The sequence below is a fragment of the Podarcis vaucheri genome, assembly GCF_965113315.1.
Source record: "Podarcis vaucheri genome assembly, chromosome: 3".
NCBI lineage: Eukaryota > Metazoa > Chordata > Lepidosauria > Squamata > Lacertidae > Podarcis > Podarcis vaucheri.
The window spans coordinates 2,602,626-2,626,558 of NC_138761.1; the positions used below are offsets into that span (position 1 = coordinate 2,602,626).

General features: G+C 44.8%; 1 protein-coding gene across 13 annotated transcripts in view; it reads left to right on the plus strand.

Moving 5' to 3' along the window:
• Positions 1-23,933, plus strand: part of OTOF (otoferlin) — a 221,762-nt gene that overhangs the window by 176,568 nt on the left and 21,261 nt on the right. For 6 of the 13 annotated variants that reach the window (XM_082217194.1, XM_082217189.1, XM_082217195.1 and 3 more), the window contains 11 exons: positions 2,128-2,258; positions 3,005-3,034; positions 4,955-5,089; positions 7,168-7,234; positions 10,254-10,423; positions 12,000-12,134; positions 13,315-13,452; positions 15,244-15,371; positions 17,553-17,723; positions 19,751-19,911; positions 21,060-21,202. In XM_082217194.1, coding sequence (XP_082073320.1) covers positions 2,128-2,258; positions 3,005-3,034; positions 4,955-5,089; positions 7,168-7,234; positions 10,254-10,423; positions 12,000-12,134; positions 13,315-13,452; positions 15,244-15,371; positions 17,553-17,723; positions 19,751-19,911; positions 21,060-21,202 — 1,409 coding nt within the window. The remainder of the gene's footprint in view (positions 1-2,127; positions 2,259-3,004; positions 3,035-4,954; positions 5,090-7,167; positions 7,235-10,253; positions 10,424-11,999; positions 12,135-13,314; positions 13,453-15,243; positions 15,372-17,552; positions 17,724-19,750; positions 19,912-21,059; positions 21,203-23,933) is intronic. The other 7 variants (XM_082217197.1, XM_082217190.1, XM_082217196.1 and 4 more) reach the window with 3 other exon arrangements.

A 23,933-nucleotide genomic window follows, 5' to 3' on the forward strand; every position in this document is an offset into this window, starting at 1 on the left:
AGCTTGGAGGCGTTCTCTCCCGGTATTTTCTTCTCCATTTTCCCAGTCATTTTTTCTTCCTTTAATCACACCTTCTGGGAGGGACGTAAGAAGAAGGCAGCTATCTCTGTCCTGTCTTGGTCACAATCAGGGCTCTTTCTGACCCACAACAGGTCGCTTTCTGCCAAATGCTATGTTATTCATCTCGCTGTCTACTTGTCAATAGAATTCACATAACTATCTGCACAATCTGCATAAATTGGGGATTTTGCATGATTCATGCCATGATTATTTCCAAAACATTCGTTTCGTTGCAAAGGGAACACAATTTAAATGGGGGAGGGATGTAATTTATTTATTCATTTCACATAAAATTTATATAACACTCAAAGTGATTTACAAAGCAATCAAAACAATAAAATTATTAGTAAAAATAATTAAGAGATTTATTTTTTTTAAAAAAGCACTAAACTAAAAACACATCAACTTTCTAGAAATCTGAGTAAAGGTAAAGGTAAAGGTACCCCTGCCCGAACGGGCCAGTCTTGACAGACTCTGGGGTTTGTGCGCCCATCTCACATCTATTGGCCGGGGGCCAGCGCTGTCCGAAGACACTTCCGGGTCACGTGGCCAGCGTGACAACGCTGCTCTGGCGAGCCAGAGCCGCACACGGAACGCCGTTTACCTTCCCGCTGGTAAGCGGTACCTATTTATCTACTTGCCCCCGGGGGTGCTTTCAAACTGCTAGGTTGGCAGGCGCTGGGACCGTGCAGCGGGAGCGCACCCCGCCGCGGGGATTCGAACCGCCGACCTTTCGATCGGCAAGCCCTAGGCGCTGAGGCTTTAACCCACAGCGCCACCCGCGTCCCTAGAAATCTGAGTAGGCTTGTCTAAACAGAAATGTTTTTCTGCGAATGTTACTCTTGGTTGTTACTGGTCCAGAGATTGAAAGACGATAAAGTCCCTAGCAGAGAAGAATTGGATGGATTATGCCAAAATGGCTAAAACTGATGGATTATGCCAAAATGGCTAAAATGAATCAGAAATCAGGAAGACCAAAGATTTAATAAGGAATGGGAAATTTTAAAAATTTATCTTAAAAACCATTGCAAACAGTTAAAATCGTTAGTAGGATTGGAAAAACACTTGTAGTTTAATGGTGTATTTTGGACACAATGGAGAGGTAGAAGATTTGGGTTATCATAAAAGATGCAGGAGGAAAAGATTAACCAAAGGACCCACAAAGGGAGGAGAGAAATCCAGGAGATTCTTTGGAATCTTGTTTCTATTCTGTATGCTGGATATGTGACTGTGAAATTTTAATCTGAAAAACCAAATTAATTTTTTTTATTTAAAAAATGTTTTTATCAGGCTCCGAAAAGACAGGGAAGGTACCTGCTTGATGTCACAAGGCGGGGAGTTCCAAAGATGTGGAGTGGGTATTATGTAGCACCTGTAAGATGGAAGGTGTCAGGAGGGCATATTTGGGGCAAGGCCACCAGGGAAACAGGTATCATTCACAGACTGAAACAGCCACCAACTATCTGTCGGAGCCTCTGCTACGAGCTGGAAAAGCTCAGGCTCCGGTTGAGTCCTTCGGAGTCGCCTCCGACGACGATTAATGACCTGAGCCTCTGATAAGGCTCCCTCATTACACAGAGTATCCAGCAGCAGGGAAGGATGAGAAAATATGAGCTACATTGCAGAGAGTTTTATTTCTAGTTACGCAGACAGAAAAGAAATATACATGCTCTCTCTGTGAAAGCAGAGAGCAACTGGAAAACAAAGGAACAGGAAACCAGTAACATCACATCCGTCTCCTGTCTTCCATGAGACTTCCAACAGTCTGGAATCCCAGGAATGTAAACAGAGTCTTGTGACTCCAAGCACTGCACAGTGGAACAAACAGAAACTAACACTATCCACGGGATTGATTTCCATTCCGGACACAGGGCAAATAAGCAAACACTTTCTGTTTCTGTTTCCGTTGGAATTCTCCAGAATCTCTGCCTTCTGGCCACCTCTGTTCTAAAACAATTCTCTTCTTCTTCTTCCTCTTCTTCTTCATCATCTTCTTCTTCTTCTTCTCCTTCTTCTCTCTCCCTTTCCCTCTTTTTCTGCGGTTCTCTTTCTCTGTCCTTTGCCCAGCTAAGCTCATGAGTGCCTATGCAGCCCTGGCCAACGGTGGACCCATCTCTCACCCCACAGGGGAAATCGTGGTTAACATGGAGCCCGAGGCCCCCATCAAGAAGATGGAAACCATGGTCAAGCTGGAAGCGGTAAGTTTTCTAAAATGTATTTATTGGTGTGTGCTTGTCGGCATCCTTCGGGGGTCGAGATGCCAGCTGGCTAGCCCCCAGCTGGATCATGCCCTTCCAGCCGTGACGAACCCCGACCTCTGGTGTGACGTAAAACAGTGACTCAGACTTCAAAGCCTGAGCACACTGTATCAGCAGAGCATACTGCGCAGACAGAAGAGGCGTGAGGCTTGTGGAAACATACTAACAAGCTACGGATTTATGAAGCATAAATCAGGACAAAAGAAACATGTCGTCTCCCTTTTCGTCGCATCAGAGAGAGAGAGAGTCAAAAGCAAAAGCTATACACGACGGAAGTTCCCCGCAAACTGTGCTGGAATGTAAATAGACATGTGACATGTAACAGTTCCATGTCTGCAACTAAAGGTGGAATGGAAATTTCCAAGAGTGCTTTTCTCTTTGTAAATTTAACAAAGCACAAAATAAAATAAAATAAAATCGGGATTAAGAGGTTTTCTCAGGACAAGAGAGGGCGTTTTTGCTGTGTCTAATTGGGGAAGTAGTGGTGGCACTGACCTGCCTTCTGTTGGGAAATGTTCTGGGTGGGGGAGAATGGAAGATCGAGGAGCGTCAGTTGCGGGGAAGAGTGAGAAATGTCCTTATTTTTTATCTGGGAAATGTTGGAGTGTTTGCAAACTGCAGGCCTGCCATCCTCTTTGTAATTGTGCTTCTTTTTCTCCCTTTTCCTCTCCTTCCCCCGGAGGCAGAACTCTGACGCAGTCGTGAAAGTGGATGTGGTAAGTGACTGATGTGCCATGCCTGGCTCTGTGGTGACTGTCAGGAACGTGCCCCCCCCCCAAGAGCACAGCGAAAGAGCCAGCCTCAGAAATTGAGCTGAGCAAGCAAGAGGCTGACTCTGTAGATGGGAGCTGTCTGCCTGAGTTTAGAGAGGACAGTCTGGCCCCCCTCCTTCCCAGGGAACAAGCTGCTAGCTCCCATGGAGAGGAAGAGTTAGAAGTCGGTCCAAGCGTGGCCAGGCAACCAGCTGATAAGCCAGGGTTGGAGGCTGTGTCTTCTGGGGAAGAGACAGGCAGTGGCGGAGAAAGGTGGAGGTGGTGGGGGAGGGCCTCCCTGGGTGTCATCCCTGAGGGGGTGCCAAAATAGCACACCTTGGGGGGGCAGCACTGGCCTGAAGCGCTCCCGAGCCATGGGTCTCTCCTGGGAGTGATGCGGTGGCTCAGGGCCCTGTGCGTGCCCGAAACGGAAGCTTGGGGCTTGTGTCCGTCAGGTGGACTCTCTGGGCAGCTTGCCATGGCACCCCCCTAGGCGGATTGCTGCAGGACCCCTTTGGGCGGATTGACGTGGCACCCCCCTGGGCAGATCGCTGAGCCATCCCTGTGGGCAGATTGCCATGCCCCCGTGCATGGATCACCCCACCCCTGCTGCTCTGGCTGCTGGAGCAGCTAGCTATGCCCCTGGAGATAGGCCAGTCATGCAGTCCCCATACGAGGAGGTTGGAGAGGCTCAGAGAGAAACGGAAGGGAAGGAGTAGAAAGCTGGGGTTTTGGCGTTCTTGTTTGGGGAGGGACTGTTGCGAATTCTTCACAGTGCTTTAGCAGAAACGCTCAGAGTTCCAGGTTCTTCATGGCAGTATATTTATTGTGAGCTATTTAAATACAAATATCTACAGGCTATAATATATGAGCAGTTCATACAGTCAAACAGAGTACCTGGCTTCACCTTAAGGCAAATAGGAAGACTCTCTCTCTCTCTCTGACCACACTCCTCTACACCACCACCTTTACTGCTGGACAGGTTTCCCTTTTAAACTGATGACAGCCAATCAACTGTTAGCACATTACTGCTGAGTCTCTCTGGCCCCGCACCTCCATAGAAAGTATTGCATCAGCCTGTTGCATCAACTAGCAAACTCAAGCCTGCAGACTTATTATCCCACACAGCATTCCGTGAATCCCAACAGAGTCAGACTGAGCAACTTCTCCTAGTGAGAGCAGGCGAGAGGGCCATTCTCTGGATGTGTCTTTCCTTGTAAATAAACTACATAAAACTGACGGGGAGTTGTTGCTGCTTATTGGGCTGCTTGCTTGCCAGAGATCATTATTGTGACGACTGAGCTCCTGCGCATGCTTTTGCTAGCTGTCAGTCCAAGGCCTTTCTCCCCGGGCATTGAGGGCTGAATTAAACCGAGTGCCATGCCACACATTTAAAACACTATGATCCCACGACGGGCATAAGAAAAGCTTGCTGGATCAGGCCAATGGTCCAAATAGTCCACATTCTGTTCTCATTTTTAATATTTTGTTTTATTTCAAGATTCAAAGTTACACTTTATCACTCAACGGTTATGATCCTGTTCTGCAATAGTAACGACTTCCTGTCCACCCAACTTCAATGCTTATCATCACGATTACATACAATTGTGTTTTGAAACTCCCATCATATCCAGTTTCACCCTTTTAAAGCAGATTTCTTATACGGTGGTACCTTGGTTGCCGAACTTAATCCATTCTGGGAGTCCATTCGACTCCCGAAACCGTTCAAAAAGCAAGACACAGCTTTCGATTGGCTGCAGGAGCTTCCGGCACTCAATCAGAAGCCGTGGAAGCCATGTTGGATGTTCGGCTTCTGAAAAACGTTTGAAAACCAGAACCTCTGACTGTGTCTCTGTCACCCTCCTCTTCCCCATTATTTTGCAGTCGGAAGAAGAGAAGGAGAAGAAGAAGAAAAAGAAGAAGAAAGGGGGTGCAGAGGAGGAGGAGGACGATGAGCCTGACGAGAGCATGCTGGACTGGTGGTCCAAGTATTTTGCTTCCATCGAGACGATGAAGGAGGTGAGTGGTTGGCAGGTGGCAATCAAGAGAAGCTGGTGCAAAATATGGAGCAGGAAGCCACACTGTAGCCTTCTTAGACTTTACTGACTAGTGGGGTCTGCGTTGCTCCCGGGAGGCAGAAAGGAAGTCAAACGACACCAAGGTTGATTCTGAGAAAGAGTTTATTTTGCTCTCCGGATAGCAGAAGGCACTTGCCTGGTCAGTCCACAGCAAGTCCAAAGAAATGAGAAATTTCATGCAGTATATATATCCTCCAGGCACCCTCTTCCCCCTTCCCCAGGAATCCAACCACGTCAGCTCATACACGTAAGTAGACATCCATGACCATAAACAGATGTTCCTGTTCCAGTACTCTTGACCATAAAAGGTTATTCCTGTTCCTATACTCTTATTTTGGGGAAAGAAGAAGGTCACCAACTCTAAGAGAACTCCTAGTGCCGTTTCCGGGTCTCTTGTCAGACCTAGAATCATAGAATCCTAGAGTTGGAAGAGACCACAAGGGCCATCGAGTCCAACCCCCTGCCAAGCAGGAAACACCATCAGAGCACTCCTGACATATGGTTGTCAAGCCTCTGCTTAAAGACCTCCAAAGTAGGAGACTCCACCACACTCCTTGGCAGCAAATTCCACTGTCGAACAGCTCTTACTGTCAGGAAGTTCTTCCTAATGTTTAGGTGGAATCTTCTTTCTTGTAGTTTGGATCCATTGCTCCGTGTCCGCTTCTCTAGAGCAGCAGAAAACAACCTTTCTCCCTCCTCTATATGACATCCTTTTATATATTTGAACATGGCTATCATATCACCCCTTAACCTCCTCTTCTCCAGGCTAAACATGCCCAGCTCCCTTAGCCGTTCCTCATAAGGCATCGTTTCCAGGCCTTTGACCATTTTGGTTGCCCTCCTCTGGACACGTTCCAGTTTGTCAGTGTCCTTCTTGAACTGTAGTTCAAGGTCTGTGCGTCTGTGGTCAGGATGTAAGATAAGAGCCAGATGTGCCATCCCTGTTCCACTCGGAACTCGCAAGGCCATCCATTGCCATCACGGACTGATAAAGGAGAGGGCTTTGAGCACTTGTATATACAGCTGGTTTTCTGTTTATACATTGACTCAAGTGCTCAAGTTAATGCATTTTAGAAATGCTTCCTTGGAGAAGGAAAATGGGGGTTTTGGGTCCCATTTCAGACTCACTGCACAGAAACCCATTCCTTCAACACAAGAGTCATTCTCCCATTCTGCAAAACAAAGCAAATTCTAATTCCAGACGAGATATACTTGGCTCTTCCCGTATTGTTAGGCCGGCTTGGTCACATGCCACCAAATTCCCCCGGGGCTTCTGTGCAATGAATGCTGCCGGAAAAACTTCATCCCAGCACACATTGCAAGGGGTTGGACTAGATGGCCTTTGGGGTCCCTTCCAACTCTACAGTTCTATAATTCAATGCCCTTCTAGGCTGTGTATTCCAGGGGTCAGCAAACTTTTTCAGCAGGGGGCCGGTCCACTATCCCTCAGACTTTGTGGGAGGCCAGAGTATGTTTTGGAAAATAAAAAAGGAACGAATTCCTGTGCCCCACAAATAACCCAGAGATGCATTTTAAATAAAAGGACACATTCTACTCATGTAAAATCACGTTGATTCCTGGACCGTCCGCGGGCCGGATTGAGAAGGCGATTGGGCCAGATCCGGTCCCCGGGCCTTAGTCTGCCTACCCATGGTGTATTCTATCATATGGAAGGGCTGCCTTAGCTGTGATTGCGGCATTCTTTTGTGATGATAAATACTTAATTCCTGAGTCCAGGTCACAGGCTCACCCTATTCATAGCCTAATGTGCCCTTAAGGCAGGATTTGTGAGCACAGAGACAACGGGTGAGGCTTTTCCCATTTCCATACAAACTGCAGAGGAATATTTGAGGTTACTGAAAGAGTCAAAATGGCTTTAGAAATTGTTCTCCTGTACTATTTCAGACACGTGGTTTATATACTTATGTATGCGTTTGCCTTGTACATTTATGAACATAGATGTTATAGCTTATAACATCTACATTGTTGTGTGACCTTCCTTTAATTTCCTTTTTCTAGCTGCTTCGACAGCAGGAGGCGGCTGCGGCCGAAGCGGAGGAGAAGGAGGAGATGGATATGTCTGAGGGTAAATTTTTTGGAAATCTGGAGTTCAAAGAAATGAAAGGGGGATTGGATAGGAGAGTTAATCCCCCCCCCCAAACAACCTGTAATCTTTGGGGAATTCAAACTACAAGGAAAGCCGCACTTGCTGACAGATCCTACACCTTCCACAGCTGGAGAGCAGGCAGAAATTAACAGGTCAAGTCTTCCTTCTCACTGCAGCTCCAGGAACAGGCAGCCCTTCACCTCTGGGCTGCTTGATCGGCCATGCAGCTGTTAAAATCAGGGCTCTCCTGAAAGGAGTTTAGCTTTCGTTCCATGCAAAACATCTGCAAACTGCTTCAGGTTTAGCAGAGGATCAGTAAACCAGGAGGAGAGCAGGGTTTAATTGCTTTGAGATTTGTTTGGGTTCTTTTTTCCATCAAGCGGTGCATTATTATTATTATTATTATTATTATTATTATTATTATGTGCCGCCCTTCGTCACAAGTTCTCAGGGCAGTTCACAAAACAATACACAAGATGAAAAACACAAGTCAATAATTAAAACGAAAACAACTAAACAACAACTCCCCCATCCCACAGACCCAAAATTATGAAACAGAGAGATTTGCCCTCTCCAAATCTCCCCCCCCCAAAAAATGAGCTCCTCTCCTAGAGCTGAAACAAAATGCAAGTATCTGAACTGTAGAAACATTGAGAACTGTTAAAAATGAATTCCCCATTTCCACCTTCGAGGAAACTGTTGTGCCATCACATTTTTATTTTTTTCGAATGCATATGAAAAGAGTTCAGCGCAGGCCCCTTCCATGGTACCATCTGCAGAGTGTTTGTGCCACCTTCCACTCATTCCTCTCTCTCTCTTTGCCAACTGCCCAAAAGCAAAGGTTTGGGCACTTTCTGTCTCCCTCTCTTCATGGTCCCTCCACCTCCCTCAGTTTTTCTGTCATCAACCCATCATTGGCAAAGAGGCGATGAAAGTTGGCAGAATTGGACTTTGGAGCTGGGCATGTCAGAAGTCTCGGGGAAGGCTGTGATCCGACACTGTCTGATGCAGAATCAGAAAGTTCCCTCCTCCTGCCTTGAGGTCCCAAGAAAGTGTCAGGAGGAGCAGAAAGTTGTAAAGGAAACGCAACCCAATGTGTACCCCTCTAAACCTCGAAGGAGAGATAGAGAGGTCAGCAAAGAGGTTAAAGGTACAGGGATAGTTCTGTGGGTCCCATACGCTGTTTGGACCCCATGCAGGCCCTTTTCCTGCAAGCTGAGTTGCACCCAAACTTCCAAGAGAAGCCATGAACACCTCCCTCCCAATGAATCGAAGCATTCTTTCAGGCTTTGGGGAAGCGGTTTCGTCCCTCTCTTTGGCCACGGATGAGCAGAACAAAGCAAAAATAGTCTCTTACCATTGAAAGAGATTTTAATGATCACAGTGGAAGAGCAAAGAGTCCATTCTTGGAGCGCAGGTGCTCCCAGTTAAGGTTTACCCCCACTTTCCTCCTGAGTCACTTACTCATCTTGCAACCTGATCTCGCAACCACTGCGCCTTCTGTGCAGCTACCTTATGTAATCTCCGTGACCTTGTACAGATCGGCTGGACACTTTCTGGCGAATCGGAGTCTGTTAACTCTCTCCCTCCCTGTTCTTCTTCTCCTAGCTGTTCACCACCCAGTTCTTCCCAACTGTTGTCTTCTGAACTATGCCCCTCTGCGAACCGCTATTCCAAATCTATACTGTCCCACTGCCCCCGGGAAGTGTCAGGATCCTGATCGGGAGATTAAATAAGTTGGAGTTCTTGTTATTAAATATACCAAGAAAAAAGCACACCAAGAACTCTGGCCTGTATAAGTTTCAGTAGTGGGAGTGGTCCCTACTCACAAATCAATAGTCAATTGTAACAAAAACTAATCCATTCAAAAGTATGTATTCTGACAAGGATTACAAACTCAAATAGAGATTACAAACTCAAACTCATAAGGATATGTATAACACAATAATTTGTTACAGTATTAAAGATAAGAGTTTATGAGTAGAGATAAGTTCATATTAGTCCATAATAAGATTTGACGTGAAGATCTTAGTTTCAATCACTGAGCAGAAGTCAGAAGTCAATTATGGATCAGAAACCAGGACAGGGCCCTGTTTTGATGTATTCACCTTCATCAGCTGGAAGTATCAAACATTATATGAAAATACATTCAAATTCTAAATTATCATAAATCATAAAACAGTATTACGCAGCATTTGGTTCCTTACCTAATTTTTAAGGGGCCGTGTAAGTTTGAGGAATTTGTATAAATATGTCCTGTTATTTTCTACATTTCTCAGAGATAATGCCTGGAAATAACAAATATAATTACATGTGTTGGATCAAATTAAAAACTCTAAAGCAGCATATATGTCCTCACCTAAGTGTGGGTAGATGAACGTGTATATTGGGCTTTTCTGTGCGTTTGATTTGCGAGTAGGGACCACTCCCACTTTTGAAACTTAACGTATTTTTCGCTCTATAAGACGCACCAGACCACAAGACGCACCTAGTTTTTGGAGGAGGAAAACAAGAAAAAAAATATTCTGAATCTCAGAAGCCAGAACAGCAAGAAGGATCGCTGCTCAGCAAAAGCAGCGTTCCCTCTTGCTGTTCTGGCTTCTGGGATAGCTGCGCAGCCTGCATTCGCTCCATAAGACGCACACACATTTCCCCTTACTTTTTAGGAGGGAAAAAGTGAGTCTTATAGAGCAAAAAATATGGTATATTGGCCAGAGTTCTTGGTGGGGTTTTTTCTAGGATCCTGATTGGGAGCAAGGGGGGCGCTTCTGCCATTCCTCACCTGTGCAGCCCTTTTCAGCATGGTACCTGAGACACTAATAGCAAGGGCTGGTGGTCTCCCCCAAGCCTCAGTAGGAAGGGCAAAAATTGGTTTGATAGCGGCTGTCTGTCAGCTTTCATGCACATCACGGCGGCTCCTTCTGTTTCTCCTCTCCCCCCTTTGCTGCACCTGCCCCCCCCATACGCCACCTGCCACTGGTTCCCTTGGGGGGCTCAGAAATCAGACTCGATGACTCTCCCATGAAAGGCTCCAAAGGCCAAGGGAAGACCAAAGAGAAAGTCAAGGCCCCCAAGGAAGACAAGAAGAAGCAGAAGCAGCAACAGGGGCAGCCGCCGACATCCGAGGGTCCCGAGAAGAAGAACAAGCAGAAGATCGATGAGCTTAAGGTGAGCTGTGCCAGATCCCACTTGCATCATAAGCGTGGATTTATGGGGGGGGGGTTTAGCTCTGCCCCCTGAGGGCCCCTCCAGACTGGGGTTTTTATTTTTTCCTTTGCAGGTGTATTCTATAACTTAATGCATATTTCAAAAAGTGAAGATCCGGACTCAAACGTTGTTGAGTTTTTTAAAAAGCTATTTTTAAATGAAAATCTACAGGTGAAAACTCGAAAAATTAGAATAGCGTGGAAAATTCAGCAATTCAGCTTAAAAGGTGAAACTAATACATGACATGCAAAGCGAGATATGTCAAGCCTTTATTTGTTATAATTGTGATATTATATATATGAGTCTATCTCATATATTAGTTTCACCTTTTAAGCTGAATTACTGAAATAAACGAACTCTTCCACGATATTCTAATTTTTCGAGTTTCACCTGTACACTGCCGACCTGGGCTGCCATACGCCCACATTTTCATGGACATCTCAGCAATTTCCATCCAGACGCTGTTTATGAGGATTATATTCCGGAAATTCGGGATGTATGGTAATCCTAATCTGGAAGAAGAGCAGTGCACGGAAACGCTTTTTACCTTCCCGCCGGAGCGGTACCTATTTATCTACTTGCACTTGGATGTGCTTTTGAACTGCTAGGTTGGCAGGAGCAGGGATCGAGCAACGGGCGCTCACCCCGTGATGGCAGAAAGGGCACCTCTGCTCACTGACTCATTTGCTTTGTGTAAAGAAGGAAGGGGGCTGGGCTGAGCTGGCTGAGTGATGGTGTGAGCTCCTGTTGCTCGGTCCCTGCTCCTGGCAACCTAGCAGTTCGAAAGCATGCTACAATGCAAGTAGATAAATAGGTACCGCTCTGGCGGGAAGGTAAACGGCGTTTCCGTGCGCTGCTCTGGTTCGCCAGAAGCGGCTTAGTCATGCTGTACGCCGGCTCCCTCGGCCAATAAAGCAAGATGAGCGCCGCAACCCCAGAGTTGGTCACGACTGGACCTAATGGTCAGGGGTCCCTTTACCTACATATATATATATAGAGAGAGAGAGAGACCAGGAACATGTTAGAGATCAACTAAGTTTCTTCTTGGTATCTAAAGAAATGTACATGCACACGAAAACGTATACTAAGAACAAACTTAGTTGGTCTCTAAGGTGCTACTGGACAATATATATACACACACACACACACACACACATATATATATATATATATATATATGCAGGTTTTGGTGTCTTCGGGTGTCTTCCCGTGTAAGAGTCGGGGTGTAAAACCTGCATTCCTGTACCCGTGAAAATCTACGAAAGCATATATATATATATATATATATATATATTTCAACTGTGTCAGACCAACACGGCTACCTACCTGAATCTTAAATATTGGAATGTTTGAAAACATTGCTCTAAAATTTTGCTTGATTTTATCATTTTTGTAAATTGCTTTGAGGTTTGGGGGCTTCTTTTGCCATCAAGAGGTTATGAAATGGAGAAATACAACGAAGAGCAATTATTATTATTATTATTACTTCGCATGCTTCGCTGTTGCTTTCCCGGGTTCATTGTCACCTCCTCTCCAGGTGTTCCCCAAAGAGCTGGAGACGGAATTTGACTACTTTGAGGACTGGTTGCACACTTTCAACCTCTTTCGGGGGAAGATTGGCGATGACGATGACCATGCCGCTGACGAGGATCGCATCGTGGGCAGGTTCAAGGCGAGTTGGGGGGCTGGCATCTGCAAACCCCACACACAGCAGATTCAGAACAGTTTATGGTCCTCTCTTGGGAGATGCGATGCCTCTTTACTTCTAGAAATGGGTGGTTGTCCTCCCGCCCTCCTTTCACATTGGAAAGGATTTGAAAATACGGATGCCAGAAAACAGGGAATTATGTTCACATGTGGTGGGGGTGTCAATATGTACAATTTTTCTGGCAAAAATTGCCAGGAGATAAAAGAAATCACGGGATTAAAGCTGACCGAAAGTCCAGAGGTAGCATTATTTTGAATTTATGATGGGGTGGTAGGTTCACAGGCTGTGAAGGACTTGCAGGCAAATTTATTGACAGCTGCACGAATTATTATAGCTAGGAAGTGGAAGGGGCAAGGTGAATATAAAATGGAAGAATGGTATAAAGAGGTGTGGGATATAGCTATTAACGATAAATTAACAAGTGCCATTAAGGTAAGATGGGGAATATGCAGGAGAAATGGTTTTGAGGAGATATGGAAGGTGTTTGTAGAATTTGCCTTGTTAAAACGGAAAGGGGTCAAACCATTGTAAGAGGTGATGAAATTTTGGGAGGTTGGATAGTTACAATGGAATGGTCTCAGTGGTGCACATTTTTATTCTTATTCATTTATGATTATTACTTTGTCTGAATGACTGAATAAAAATACACAGAGCTATCTTAAACAAGCTGACAAACCTGGAAGGATAGACATTTTCAATTTTTCTGATTTCAAACCTGCATTTTCCACGTGGAGCTGGGGGTCTGTTATTCCTGGTGCCATTATTCTGGTGCAGCAAAACACGAGAGGGAGAGGTTTTTGTTTCTTAAAGAGGCCACATGCCACAGGGATTCTTCAGCTGCAATTCCTGCACTGCAGAGGGGTTGGACTAGATGACCCTTACGAGTCCCTCACAATCTCTGAGCCTGTGATTCGGCTGTGCTCCCTTTTTGCTTTTGTTTTTAATGTTTGATGGTTTATTGTGCTTTTGATTCTGTTGGGAGTCGCCCAGAGTGGCTGGGGAAACCAGCCAGATGGGTGAGGTATAAATAAAAAATTATTATTATTATTATTATTATTATTATTATTATTATTGCTTTGCCCAGGCCTGGATTCCCTTTAAACCAGATTAAAACATCTCCTCATCCCACCCCTTTTTCTTGCAGGGCTCCATGTGCGTCTACAAAGTGCCACTCCCTGATGACATCACCAAAGAGGCGGGGTACGACCCAAATTTCGGCATGTTCCAGGGCATCCCAAGCAACGACCCCATCAACGTGCTGGTCCGAGTCTACGTGGTGAGGGTAAGCAAACACGCGTGGTTTTCTTTTTCTTCTTACAGCCCTTCCAGCTCCAAGCATTTGATTCCATCGAGCTACCCCCGGCCAGGTTCTGTTTGCCTCGCCTCAAAAAGGAGATTGTAGGGCTGGGGAAAGTTCAGAAAAGTGCCACCCACCCATTTTGCATAGCACAAATCCCAGCATATTTTAAATAAACTAAACCATTCAGTAATCCATTGTTTCTTCCATCAAAACGTATTTACACTGTTGAGCTTATCTTAATGCTGCCAACGTTTTCAAGTGTACACAATTACCCCCCATATATTCAACAAACATTTTCCAATTTTCTTTAAATGAATGTTATTCCTGTTCTCTTATTCTATATGTTAAATCTGCAAGCTGCGCATATTCCAACCATTTGCGTTGCCATTCTTCTTTGGTTGGGACATCATTTGTATTCCATTTGGGGGCAGCCAACCTATCCTTTCGATATTGTCCCCTGGAAACACATGGTTTGTTGACTAGCCTTTCAGATAAAGCAAATTCCCGAACTTCGGAATGCCAAAAAGAAATGTTCGCTCCCTTTAGCTCTTTCCAGAAATGAGCAGCCAACAGAAAACAAACAATTAGCTCTTTGTTATGTACCCAGTGCCACATTTACGTATAAGCTAAACAAGCTATAGCTTAGGGCCCCACTCTCTTGCCCCCCAAAAAAAATATTAAAAAAAACCTGGATGTACATTTCCAAAATATAAGATAAAAAACAAACAAAATAAAACCTACATACAGCAACAGTGTTTTGTGTTGTGTAGGCTCCTATGATGCAAGTCATAGCCTGCTAGCCGGCTCCCTAAAATATCCCTGGTTTGCTCCTTTCTATATATAGGGTGCCGACATTCTGCATGGGCTGGGTGCACGGCAACGTGTGAAAATGGCTTCAAGTACCTATGAGGTCCATAAATGACCATATAGCATGTATTTAACACACACAAAACAGCGACAATTTGTTGTTGGCAAAGGAGAGCTGGACATATAAAGGGCCCCATTACCTTCAGTAGCTTAGGGCCTCATCAAACCTCAATCTGGCCCTGTATGTATCTTAAGGTCAGCTTTTTGCTGGGCCCTGGGGTAACCCGTGAAACGTGGTCCAGGACCGGTCCAGAGTCCAAAGGTACCCCTGGGAGTCAGTCCCACAGGACCAAGGCAGGACATGAGGCAGGAAACCAGGCAAGGTCAGGCACAGGATCACAGGCAGGTTCTGGCAAACAGCAACGTTGCTCCCACAACCTGGGTCTGGGTCTGACAGCCTTTTATCTTTGTCGGGGTAACGGCCGTTCCTGATCCCCCAGCAACTCACCTCTCTGTTTCGCTCGAAGGTGAGCACTTCTCCTGCGAGTACTCAGGTCTCTCTCAGACCTCAGTCTCTGCATCTCGGGAGACGTCAGCCTCCCCTGACCCAACCGGTAGTGGAGCAGCTGTAAGTGATGGCCCAGCTGGAGGCAAGGAGGGAATCCCCACATCTGGAGCCAGGGCAGGATCAGGCCCCTGACTTGGCCCAGCTGGTGCTTGTTCCAGGGGAACCTGTGCAGACTGGGGCTCTTCAGAATCGGGCCCCAGACTTGGTTCAGATGATGCCTGAGGCAGAGGATCCGGTGTGGACTGAGACTCCTCTGGCTCCGAGTCTGAGCCCAAGTCCCAGGCCATCACAAGCCTCTTCAAAGATAGATAGCAGGCGAGTTGGAGAGAAGGGACCCCTTTTTGTTAATGTGGGACTTTAGGGTTGCATCCTGCAATGAGCCTTGGCTTCTCTTCCAGGCCACTGATCTGCATCCCGCCGACATCAACGGCAAAGCTGACCCGTACGTCGTCATCAAGTTGGGGAAGACGGACATCAAGGACAAGGAGAACTACATTTCCAAACAGCTGAACCCCATTTTTGGAAAGTAAGGGGTCCCTGCGCTGAGCCAGGCAGCGGTTTTGCACAGCACCGCCTTGGTTGGGTTTTCTTTTGCTGCCGGGCCAGCAGAAAACAAGCTCGTTCCATCTTCCACCTGGCAGCCCTTTCGCCCAGAAGGTGGAGCAAGATTGCTTTCTGCTGCTCTAGAGGCAAGGACAAGGAAGGAGATCCTGAGAATATATCAGGAAGGACTTTCTGGGGGTAGGGATTCATTCAATGGTGGAACAGATTCTCTCTGATGGTGGTGGGCTTTCCTTCACTGAAGGTTTTTTAAGAGAGTTTGTTTTTTTTCTTAAAAAAAAGATATTTATTAAAGTTTTTTTAAAATATAACAATGAAAAAAATAAATAAAAAGAAACAAAATACGAAATATAACATAAAAACAGTTAAAAAACAAATAATTTTCCATAACATATCTTCCTTACACTTATTTCCCCAGACCTCCTCATACCTCCCTTCTTTGTATTCCACTTCAATTTGTTAGTTCAGCAAATCTTACCATTAAGCTTTTACCCATTTATAAACCTTTTTTTTCGTATCTCCTAAAGCATTACAGCTGGAAACCCCATAATTTCTATCCAACATCCTTCTAACATTCATTAATTTTACAATATTTCTGTAAATAGTCTTTAAATTTCTTCCAGTCTTCTTTCACGGTTTTTTAAGAGAGTTTGGATGGCCGTCGGTCAGGGATTCTTCAGCTGAAATTCCTGCACTGCAGGGGGTTAGACTAGATGATCACTGAGGGCTCTTCCTGCTCTACAATTCTCTGACTGTGCCTTGGCCTAGTAGACCTGAAGGAGTGTCTCCACCCCCATCGTTCTGCCCGGACACTGAGGTCCAGCACTGAGGGCCTTCTGGCGGTTCCCTCACTGCGAGAAGCCTAGTTACAGGGAACCAGGCAGAGGGCCTTCTCGGTGGTGGCGCCCGCCCTGTGGAACCCCCTCCCTTCAGATGTCAAAAACAACTACCAGACTTTTAGAAGACATCTGAAGGCAGCTCTGTTTAGGGAAGCTTTTAATGCTTAATAGGTTTTGTATTTTAATATTCTGTTGGAAGCCGCGCAGAGTGGCTGGGGAAACCTAGCCAGATGGGTGGGGTATAAATAACAAATATTATTATTATTCATATGGAAGCTCAGATGGACACCTGACCTGCCAGGAGGCAGACTCAGAGAGGAGGACATTTGCAGGCACTTGTGAGGCAGCAAAATTCAAATTTGTACTGGAATGCATTAATGGGGGTGGAGAACTGGGGTTTTCCAAACCAGGCATTGTACACTTCCTCAATCTCAGGTCCCCAGGCATGGTTGGACTACATCTCCCATCATCCCTATCTAGCAGGACCTGTGGTCAGGGATGCTGGGAGTTGTAGTCATTCAGCCCGGACACTGAGGTCCCGTTCCGACTGCCTTCTGGCGGTTCCCTTATTGCAAGAAGTGAGGTTACAGGAAACCAGGCAGAGGGCCTTCTTGGTAGTGGCACCTGCCCTGTGGAACGCCCTCTTGTCAGATAAAAGGGAAATAAACAACTATCTGACTTTGAGAAGACATCTGAAGTCAGCCCTGTTTGGGGAAGTTTTTAATAATAATAATAATAATAATAATAATAATAATAATAATAATAATAATAATAATAATTTATTATTTATGCCCCACGCATCTGGCTGAGTTTCCCCAGCCACTCTGGCCAGCTTTCAATCGAGTATTAAAAACAATACAGCATTAAATATTAAAAACTTCCCTAAACATGTTTGATGTTTATATTGTTTATAATGTTTGATGTTTTATAGTGTTTTTAATATTCTGTTGGGAGCTGCCCAGAGTGGCTAGGGAAATCCAAGCAGATGGGCAGGATATAAATTATTATTATTATTATTATTATTATTATTATTATTATTATTATTATTATTATTATTATTATTTCTGACATCTAGGGACCCAATGCTAAGAAAAGCCTGTCTTAGGTTAATCCTGACCCAAACTGGGACCACCCCGATAGTTAGTTAGCTTATTTTTGCACCCATCTAATAATTCCACGTATCCCAGCAACAATTGCTTTGAAAAAGTTTCTCCATCCCTGAGGGCTGTCCTTCTCCTCGCTTGCCACTTCCCATTCCTTACCAATTTACCCCGTGATTCCAGATGGTTGTCTCTCCCCCCCTCCAGGTCGTTTGACATCGAGGCCACTTTTCCCATGGAGTCCATGTTGACAGTGGCCATTTACGACTGGGATCTGGTGGGATCCGATGATCTGATTGGCGAGACCAAGATCGACCTGGAGAACCGATACTACAGCAAGCACAGGGCGACCTGTGGGATCACACAGAACTACTCCATGTAAGCATCCTGGATCCCTGCAGCTGAATTTTGTAGCTCTGGGGGAGTCCCTGCAAGAAGCAGAGTTTGCCAGAGAAGTCAACTCTTCATTCAAAGAAGCCTCATGCAAGTAGAGCACTGGACTCTTAATTCAGAATTTTATTATTACGGTCACAGACCAGTTCTGGGTCACTTACAATATCAGGAAAATCATAAAACACAACAGGGATACATTGAATTGCAATTGGGTATAACAGAGACAATACAGATATAGCGGAAGTTAAAAATGTATATTAAATCTTGATCACTAAAATACAACCTAAAATTGTCATTTAAAACCTTAATCATTTTGGTAGCACAGCTTGTTCCCTAGGTTTTATGGCAGTGGCACAGAATTTGGCCACCCTTAGTGTGATCTCTAGATCCTTGTCATCTACCAGGAGATTTAGACATTGGAGTTCGGACCCATTTGGAGATTTTTGTATAGCAGGAGTGATAAATACCGAGCGTAGATCCCCGTAGAAACGGCAGCGTAACAAGACATGAGAGACAGTTTCTTCCTCCATCAAGCCGCAGGGGCAGACTAGTTCCACGTACAGTTTACCTTCGAATCTGCCCTGCAATAAGGCAGCACGTTGAATCTAGCGAGGGTAAATGACCGCCTGTATTTGGGTATTTGTAATTTTGACAAATAATTTGCTGGGGTAAATCCTCTCCCGTTATATTTTGTTGCTGGGTGTTTATTCATCTCGCTCACATGGCATTGCAGTTCCACATCCCAAATTTCAAGGCTGTGGGTTCAAGCCCCAGGTTGGGCAAAAGATTCCCGCATTGCAGGGGGCTGGACTAGAGGACCCTTGCAGTCCCTTCCACAACGCTTTGATTCTGTGAACTCAGCAACACTTCCTATTAAGTCTTACCCATATAGTGATACCTCGGGTTACAGATGCTTCAGGTTACAGATGCTTCAGGTTACAGACTCTGCTAACTCAGAAATAGTACCTCAGGTTAAGAACTTTGGTTTGTTGTTGTTTTTTTAAAAAAAGATGTTTATTAAAGTTTCAACATATTACAAAAATAAGGAAAAAAAGAAAGAAGAAATAAAAAATGAAAATAAAAAAATGAAAATACAAGATAAAAACAATTAAAAAACAGATTAGTCTTTCCATGTCTTATCTTTCATTTGCTTGTTTCCCCGACCTCCTCACACCTCCCTTTTTGTATTCCAGTTCAAATTAGTTAGTTCAGCAAATACTTTCCCTCTTTGATTTTATCTTAATCTCTTATCTTAAAATATAATAACTTTAAATTATCACCTGTTAACAATCCATTTTTACATATTCCTTTTAACATTACTGCTAAAAACCACTTAACCTCAATCCACCATCATTCTAACATTCATTAATTTTGCAGTTACAGATAGGTAGCCGTGTTGGTCTGCCATAGTCATAATTTTGCAGTATTTCTGTAAATAGTCTTTAAATTTCTTCCAATCTTCTTCCACCGACTCTTCTCCCTGGTCTCAGATTTTGCCAGTCATTTCCGCCAATTCCATATAGTCCATCACCTTCATCTGCCATTCTTCCAATTTGTGTCTTCCAATACTTTGCAATAAGTATTCTTGCTGCTGTTGTAGCATACATAAAGAAAGTTCTATCCTTCTTTGACACCAATTGGCCGACTATGCCCAGGAAAAAGGCCTCTGGTTGCTTCAGAAAGGTATATTTATATACCTTTTTCATTTCATTATAAATCATCTCCCAGAAAGCCTTAATCCTTGGGCAAGTCCACCAAAGGAGAAAGAACGTACCTCAAGTTAAGAACTTTGCTTCAGGATGAGAACAGAAATCGCGTGGTGGCGGCAGCAGGAGGCCCCATTAGCTAAAGTGGTGCTTCAGGTTAAGAACAGTTTCAGGTTAAGAACGGACCTCTGGAACGAATTAAGTACTTAACCCGAGGCATCACTGTATAGAGCAGGGAGGGTCCTGCAGGGACTGGGCTCCCCCAAGCCCTACCTTGAACTGACGAGAGTCAACTTTTGTCCACAGCCATGGTTACAATATGTGGAGAGACCCTCAGAAGCCCACCCAGATCTTGTCCAAGTTATGCAAAGAAGGGAAGCTGGACGGCCCCCACTACGGCCCTGGCGGCAGAGTGAAGGTGACCAACCGGGTCTTCACGGGACCCACAGAAGTGGAGGACGAAAACGGTAAGTTGGAAGCGAATCAGCCCCAGACGGTTGATGGTGAGAGATGGGGACAGAGAGAGGATGTCTATTTAGCTCATGATGAAAGGCAGACCTGCACAATACGAGACTAGAAACAGCCGGCCTTCAAATTTTGCAGAATATTTATGTATGATTATTTAATAATAATAGTAATAATAATTATTATTTATACCCCGCCCATCTGGCTGGGTTTCCCCAGCCACTCTGGGCAGCTTCCAACTGAATATTAAAAACAGTACAGCATCAGACATTAAAAACCTCCCTAAAGAGGGCTGCCTTCAGTTGTCTTTTAAAAGTAAAATAGTTGTTTATTGCTTTGACATCTGCTGGGGGGGGGCGTTCCACAGGGAATATTATTAATTTAATAATGCAAAAGTGGGGGAGGATCTCTTTTCTTGTAATTTGAATCCCTTGCTCAATGGATGACATAAAGGTAAAGGGACCCCTGACCATTAGGTCCAGTCGTGGCCGACTCTGGGGCTGCAGTGCTCATCTCGCTTTATTGGCCAAGGGAGCCAGCGTACAGCTTCCGGGTCATGTGGTCAACATGACTAAGCCACTTCTGGCGAGCCAGAGCAGCACACGGAAATACTGTTTACTTTCCCGCCAGAGCGGTACCTATTTATCTACTTGCACTTAGTGCTTTTGAACTGCTAGGTTGGCAGGAGCAGGGACCGAGCAACGGGAGCTCACCCCATTGCAGGGATTCGAACCACTGACCTTCTGATCAGCAAGCCCTACGCTCTGTGATTTAACCCACAGCGCCACCCGCGTCCATTTTAGGTACATTTTAGAGGTAAAGGTAAAGGGAACCAGAGCAGCGCATGGAAACACTGTTTACCTTCCCGCCAGAGCGGTACTAATTGATCTACTTACATTTTGACGTGCTTTCAAACTGCTAGGTTGGCAGGAGCAGGGACCGAGCAACGGGAGCTCACCCCGTTGCAGGGATTCGAACCGCCGACCTTCTGATCGGCAAGTCCTAGGCTGTGTGGTTTAGACCACAGCAAACCCAGGCTGATGGGGCGAGCCGTCTTGTTGGTCCCACAAGGGTGCCGTAAACATCAGCTAATATTTCTGCTCCTCTCTCTCTTTCTGCCTCATTGCCTCTGCGCTCTCTGCACCCGCAGGCCAGAAGAAGCAGACGGATGAGCATCTAGCGCTGACTGTCTTGCACCACTGGGAGGAGATCCCGCGCGTGGGCTGCAAACTGGTGCCTGAGCACGTGGAAACACGGCCCCTGCTGAACCCGGACAAGCCAGGCATCGAGCAGGTACCTGGCGCCACTCTAGGCTGCGCACTTGCTGGTGTGGAGGACTCGTGCTCCAACCATGTACAGTGGTACTTCGGGTTACATACGCTTCAGGTTACAGACTCCGCTAACCCAGAAATAGTGCTTCAGGTTAAGAACTTTGCTTCAGGATGAGAACAGAAATTGTTCTCCGGCGGCGCAGCAGCAGCAGGAGGCCCCATTAGCTAAAATGGTGCTTCAGGTTAAGAACAGTTTCAGGTTAAGAACGGATTAAGTACTTAACCCGAGGTACCACTGTATTTGCATGTCTCTAATGCCACCGACTCCAAGGGGGGCGGGAGTGTTATTGGGCTGTGGTTTTTATTTTGATTATATATATTGTGGTTTTTATGTTGATCATTTTCTTAAAAAAATATTTTTATTTATTGTTGACATCTACATCTCACACATCTTACATATACAAAAGATAGTAAAAAGAAAGAAAAAGAAGAAAGCATTAGAAAAAGAACACATTTTTATAACTACAGATAGGTAGCCGTGTTGGTCTGCCATAGTCAAAATAAAAAAGTTCCTTCCAGTCTCACCTTAAAGACCAACTAAGTTAGTTCTTGGTATGAGCTTTCGTGTGCATGCACACTTCTTCAGATACACTGAAACAGAAGTTGCCAGATCCTTCTATATAGTGAGAAGGTGGGGAGGGGTATTACTCAGAAGGGTGGTGGGAATGGGAGATTGGCAGATAGCTGAGATGAGCCTGTTGATGACTCTTAACGACTGTAATAGGTCTTACAGGAAAAGGCAAGGGGTGAGAAGGTGTTCCAACACCACCCTTCTGAGTAATACCCCTCCCCACCTTCTCACTATACAGAAGGATCTGGCAACTTCTGTTTCAGTGTATCTGAAGAAGTGTGCATGCACACGAAAGCTCATACCAAGAACTAACTTAGTTGGTCTTTAAGGTGCTACTGGAAGGAATTTTTTTATTTTTATAACTGTTAGCATAAACAGCATTCTGTCTATACCTGAAGAAAATACCAGACAAACCTAAACCAACCAAACAAAACCATTCCATTTAAACCTCTTTAAATGGAATGGAATACAAGCCGTCCTTATTCATATTTAGTAACCTCCGTCTCTTCTGTATTTATAGTATCTCCTTTTTCGGCTGCTGGATTCCCTGATTTATAACTATTATACGTTGATCTTTTTATGTGAACCGCCCCGAGACCTCTGGGTTTAGGGCGGTATATAAATTCTAATACAGTGGTACCTCTGGTTGCGAATTGAGGAGTTTCAATGGCTCCAGCTAGGATGGCTCCACAGTTGGAAACCGCAGGAGGGGAGAGTTGCCCTTGGGTTCGAATCCTGCTTGTGGGTTTCCCATAATGGGCACCTGGTTGGCCACTGTGAAAACAGGATGCTGGACAAGATGGGCGATAGGCCTGATCCAGCGGCCTCTCCTCCTCTTCTTCTGCCAGTTCATAGGGCCTGGGATCCTGCCCGTGATCTTCTAGGAAGCTGTAATGGTTCTAGGGGTTCCTCGTGCGTAAGCCTGTCCCAACAGATTAACAGGCAGAATACGAGACCAAGATGATCAGAAATTCCAGAAAAATTGGAGTAAATTTTGGAAATATATTGGAATGGATTTATAAGATGAACTGGCGGGGCTAGAACAACTCTATCAGCGAACAATTCTAAGTTTAAAAATTAAATACGCAATCATGGAATTTATTTCATACTTACCAAAAGGGTGGAGGGAAGTCAAAAGCTCGGTAGAGCCTAAAACATTATGATTTTCTTTTGTATGATTTTCTATGTTTATTCTTTGTTTGTATAGAATGGGGAATGGGAATAATAGCCTATGTAAATGTGTTCTTTTCTGTATTTGTTCTCTCTTTATAAAATCTGAATAAAAATTTAATAATAATAATAAAAAAGCCTGTCCCAACACCTGCCTGGGTTGCCTGAGTGAACCTTTCCTGTCCGGACAGCCACTCACCCGTGGCTGTCTCAATCGCTGGCAGAATCCGTCAGTGGGCGTTTCTTAAACTTCTTCCAGCAAAGAAGCTCTTTGACGCCCAGTCTCCTCCTACTCTCCCTGCGCGGAAGCCTTCTGCGCAAAGAGGGCGTAGGCAGCGGAGGACTCTTCTTTTTTTAAAAAAAAATATATATATATTTATTAACTTTTCACAGTTTATACAAAAAAGACAAAAGACAAAAATACAAAAAATTAAAAACACATATAATCTCACTCACTTATTTTCTTTTAACTTATTTCTCGGACCTCCTCATACCTCCCCTTTTTGTATTCCAATTCAAATTATTCCTTCAGCAAATCCTCTCCCTTAATTTTCACTTAATTTTACACCTTTCTTTCTTCTCCCCCCCCCCAATTATCGTAATCATTACAGCTGGTAACCGCTTAAATTCAGTCCAACATCAATCTAACATTCACTAATTTTATAATATTTCCCAAGATAGTCCTTAAATTTCTTCCAATCTTCTTCCGCCGTCTCTCTTCCCTGGTTTCGGATTCTGCCAGTCATTTCTGCCAGTCCCATGTAGTGTATTTAAAAGATAGGCCTTGGGGGAATTCCCACCTGAAGAGTATTCTGTTTTTTCTCAATAGAACAACCAGGTCTCTGTAGTATGTCCTTGCGTCCAAGATGTGTTTAGGTATGTCCTTAAAGATCTCCACAAACGACTCCTCAATTTCCAAAGTTCTTTGGTAGTGCAGGTTCAAAATTTTATC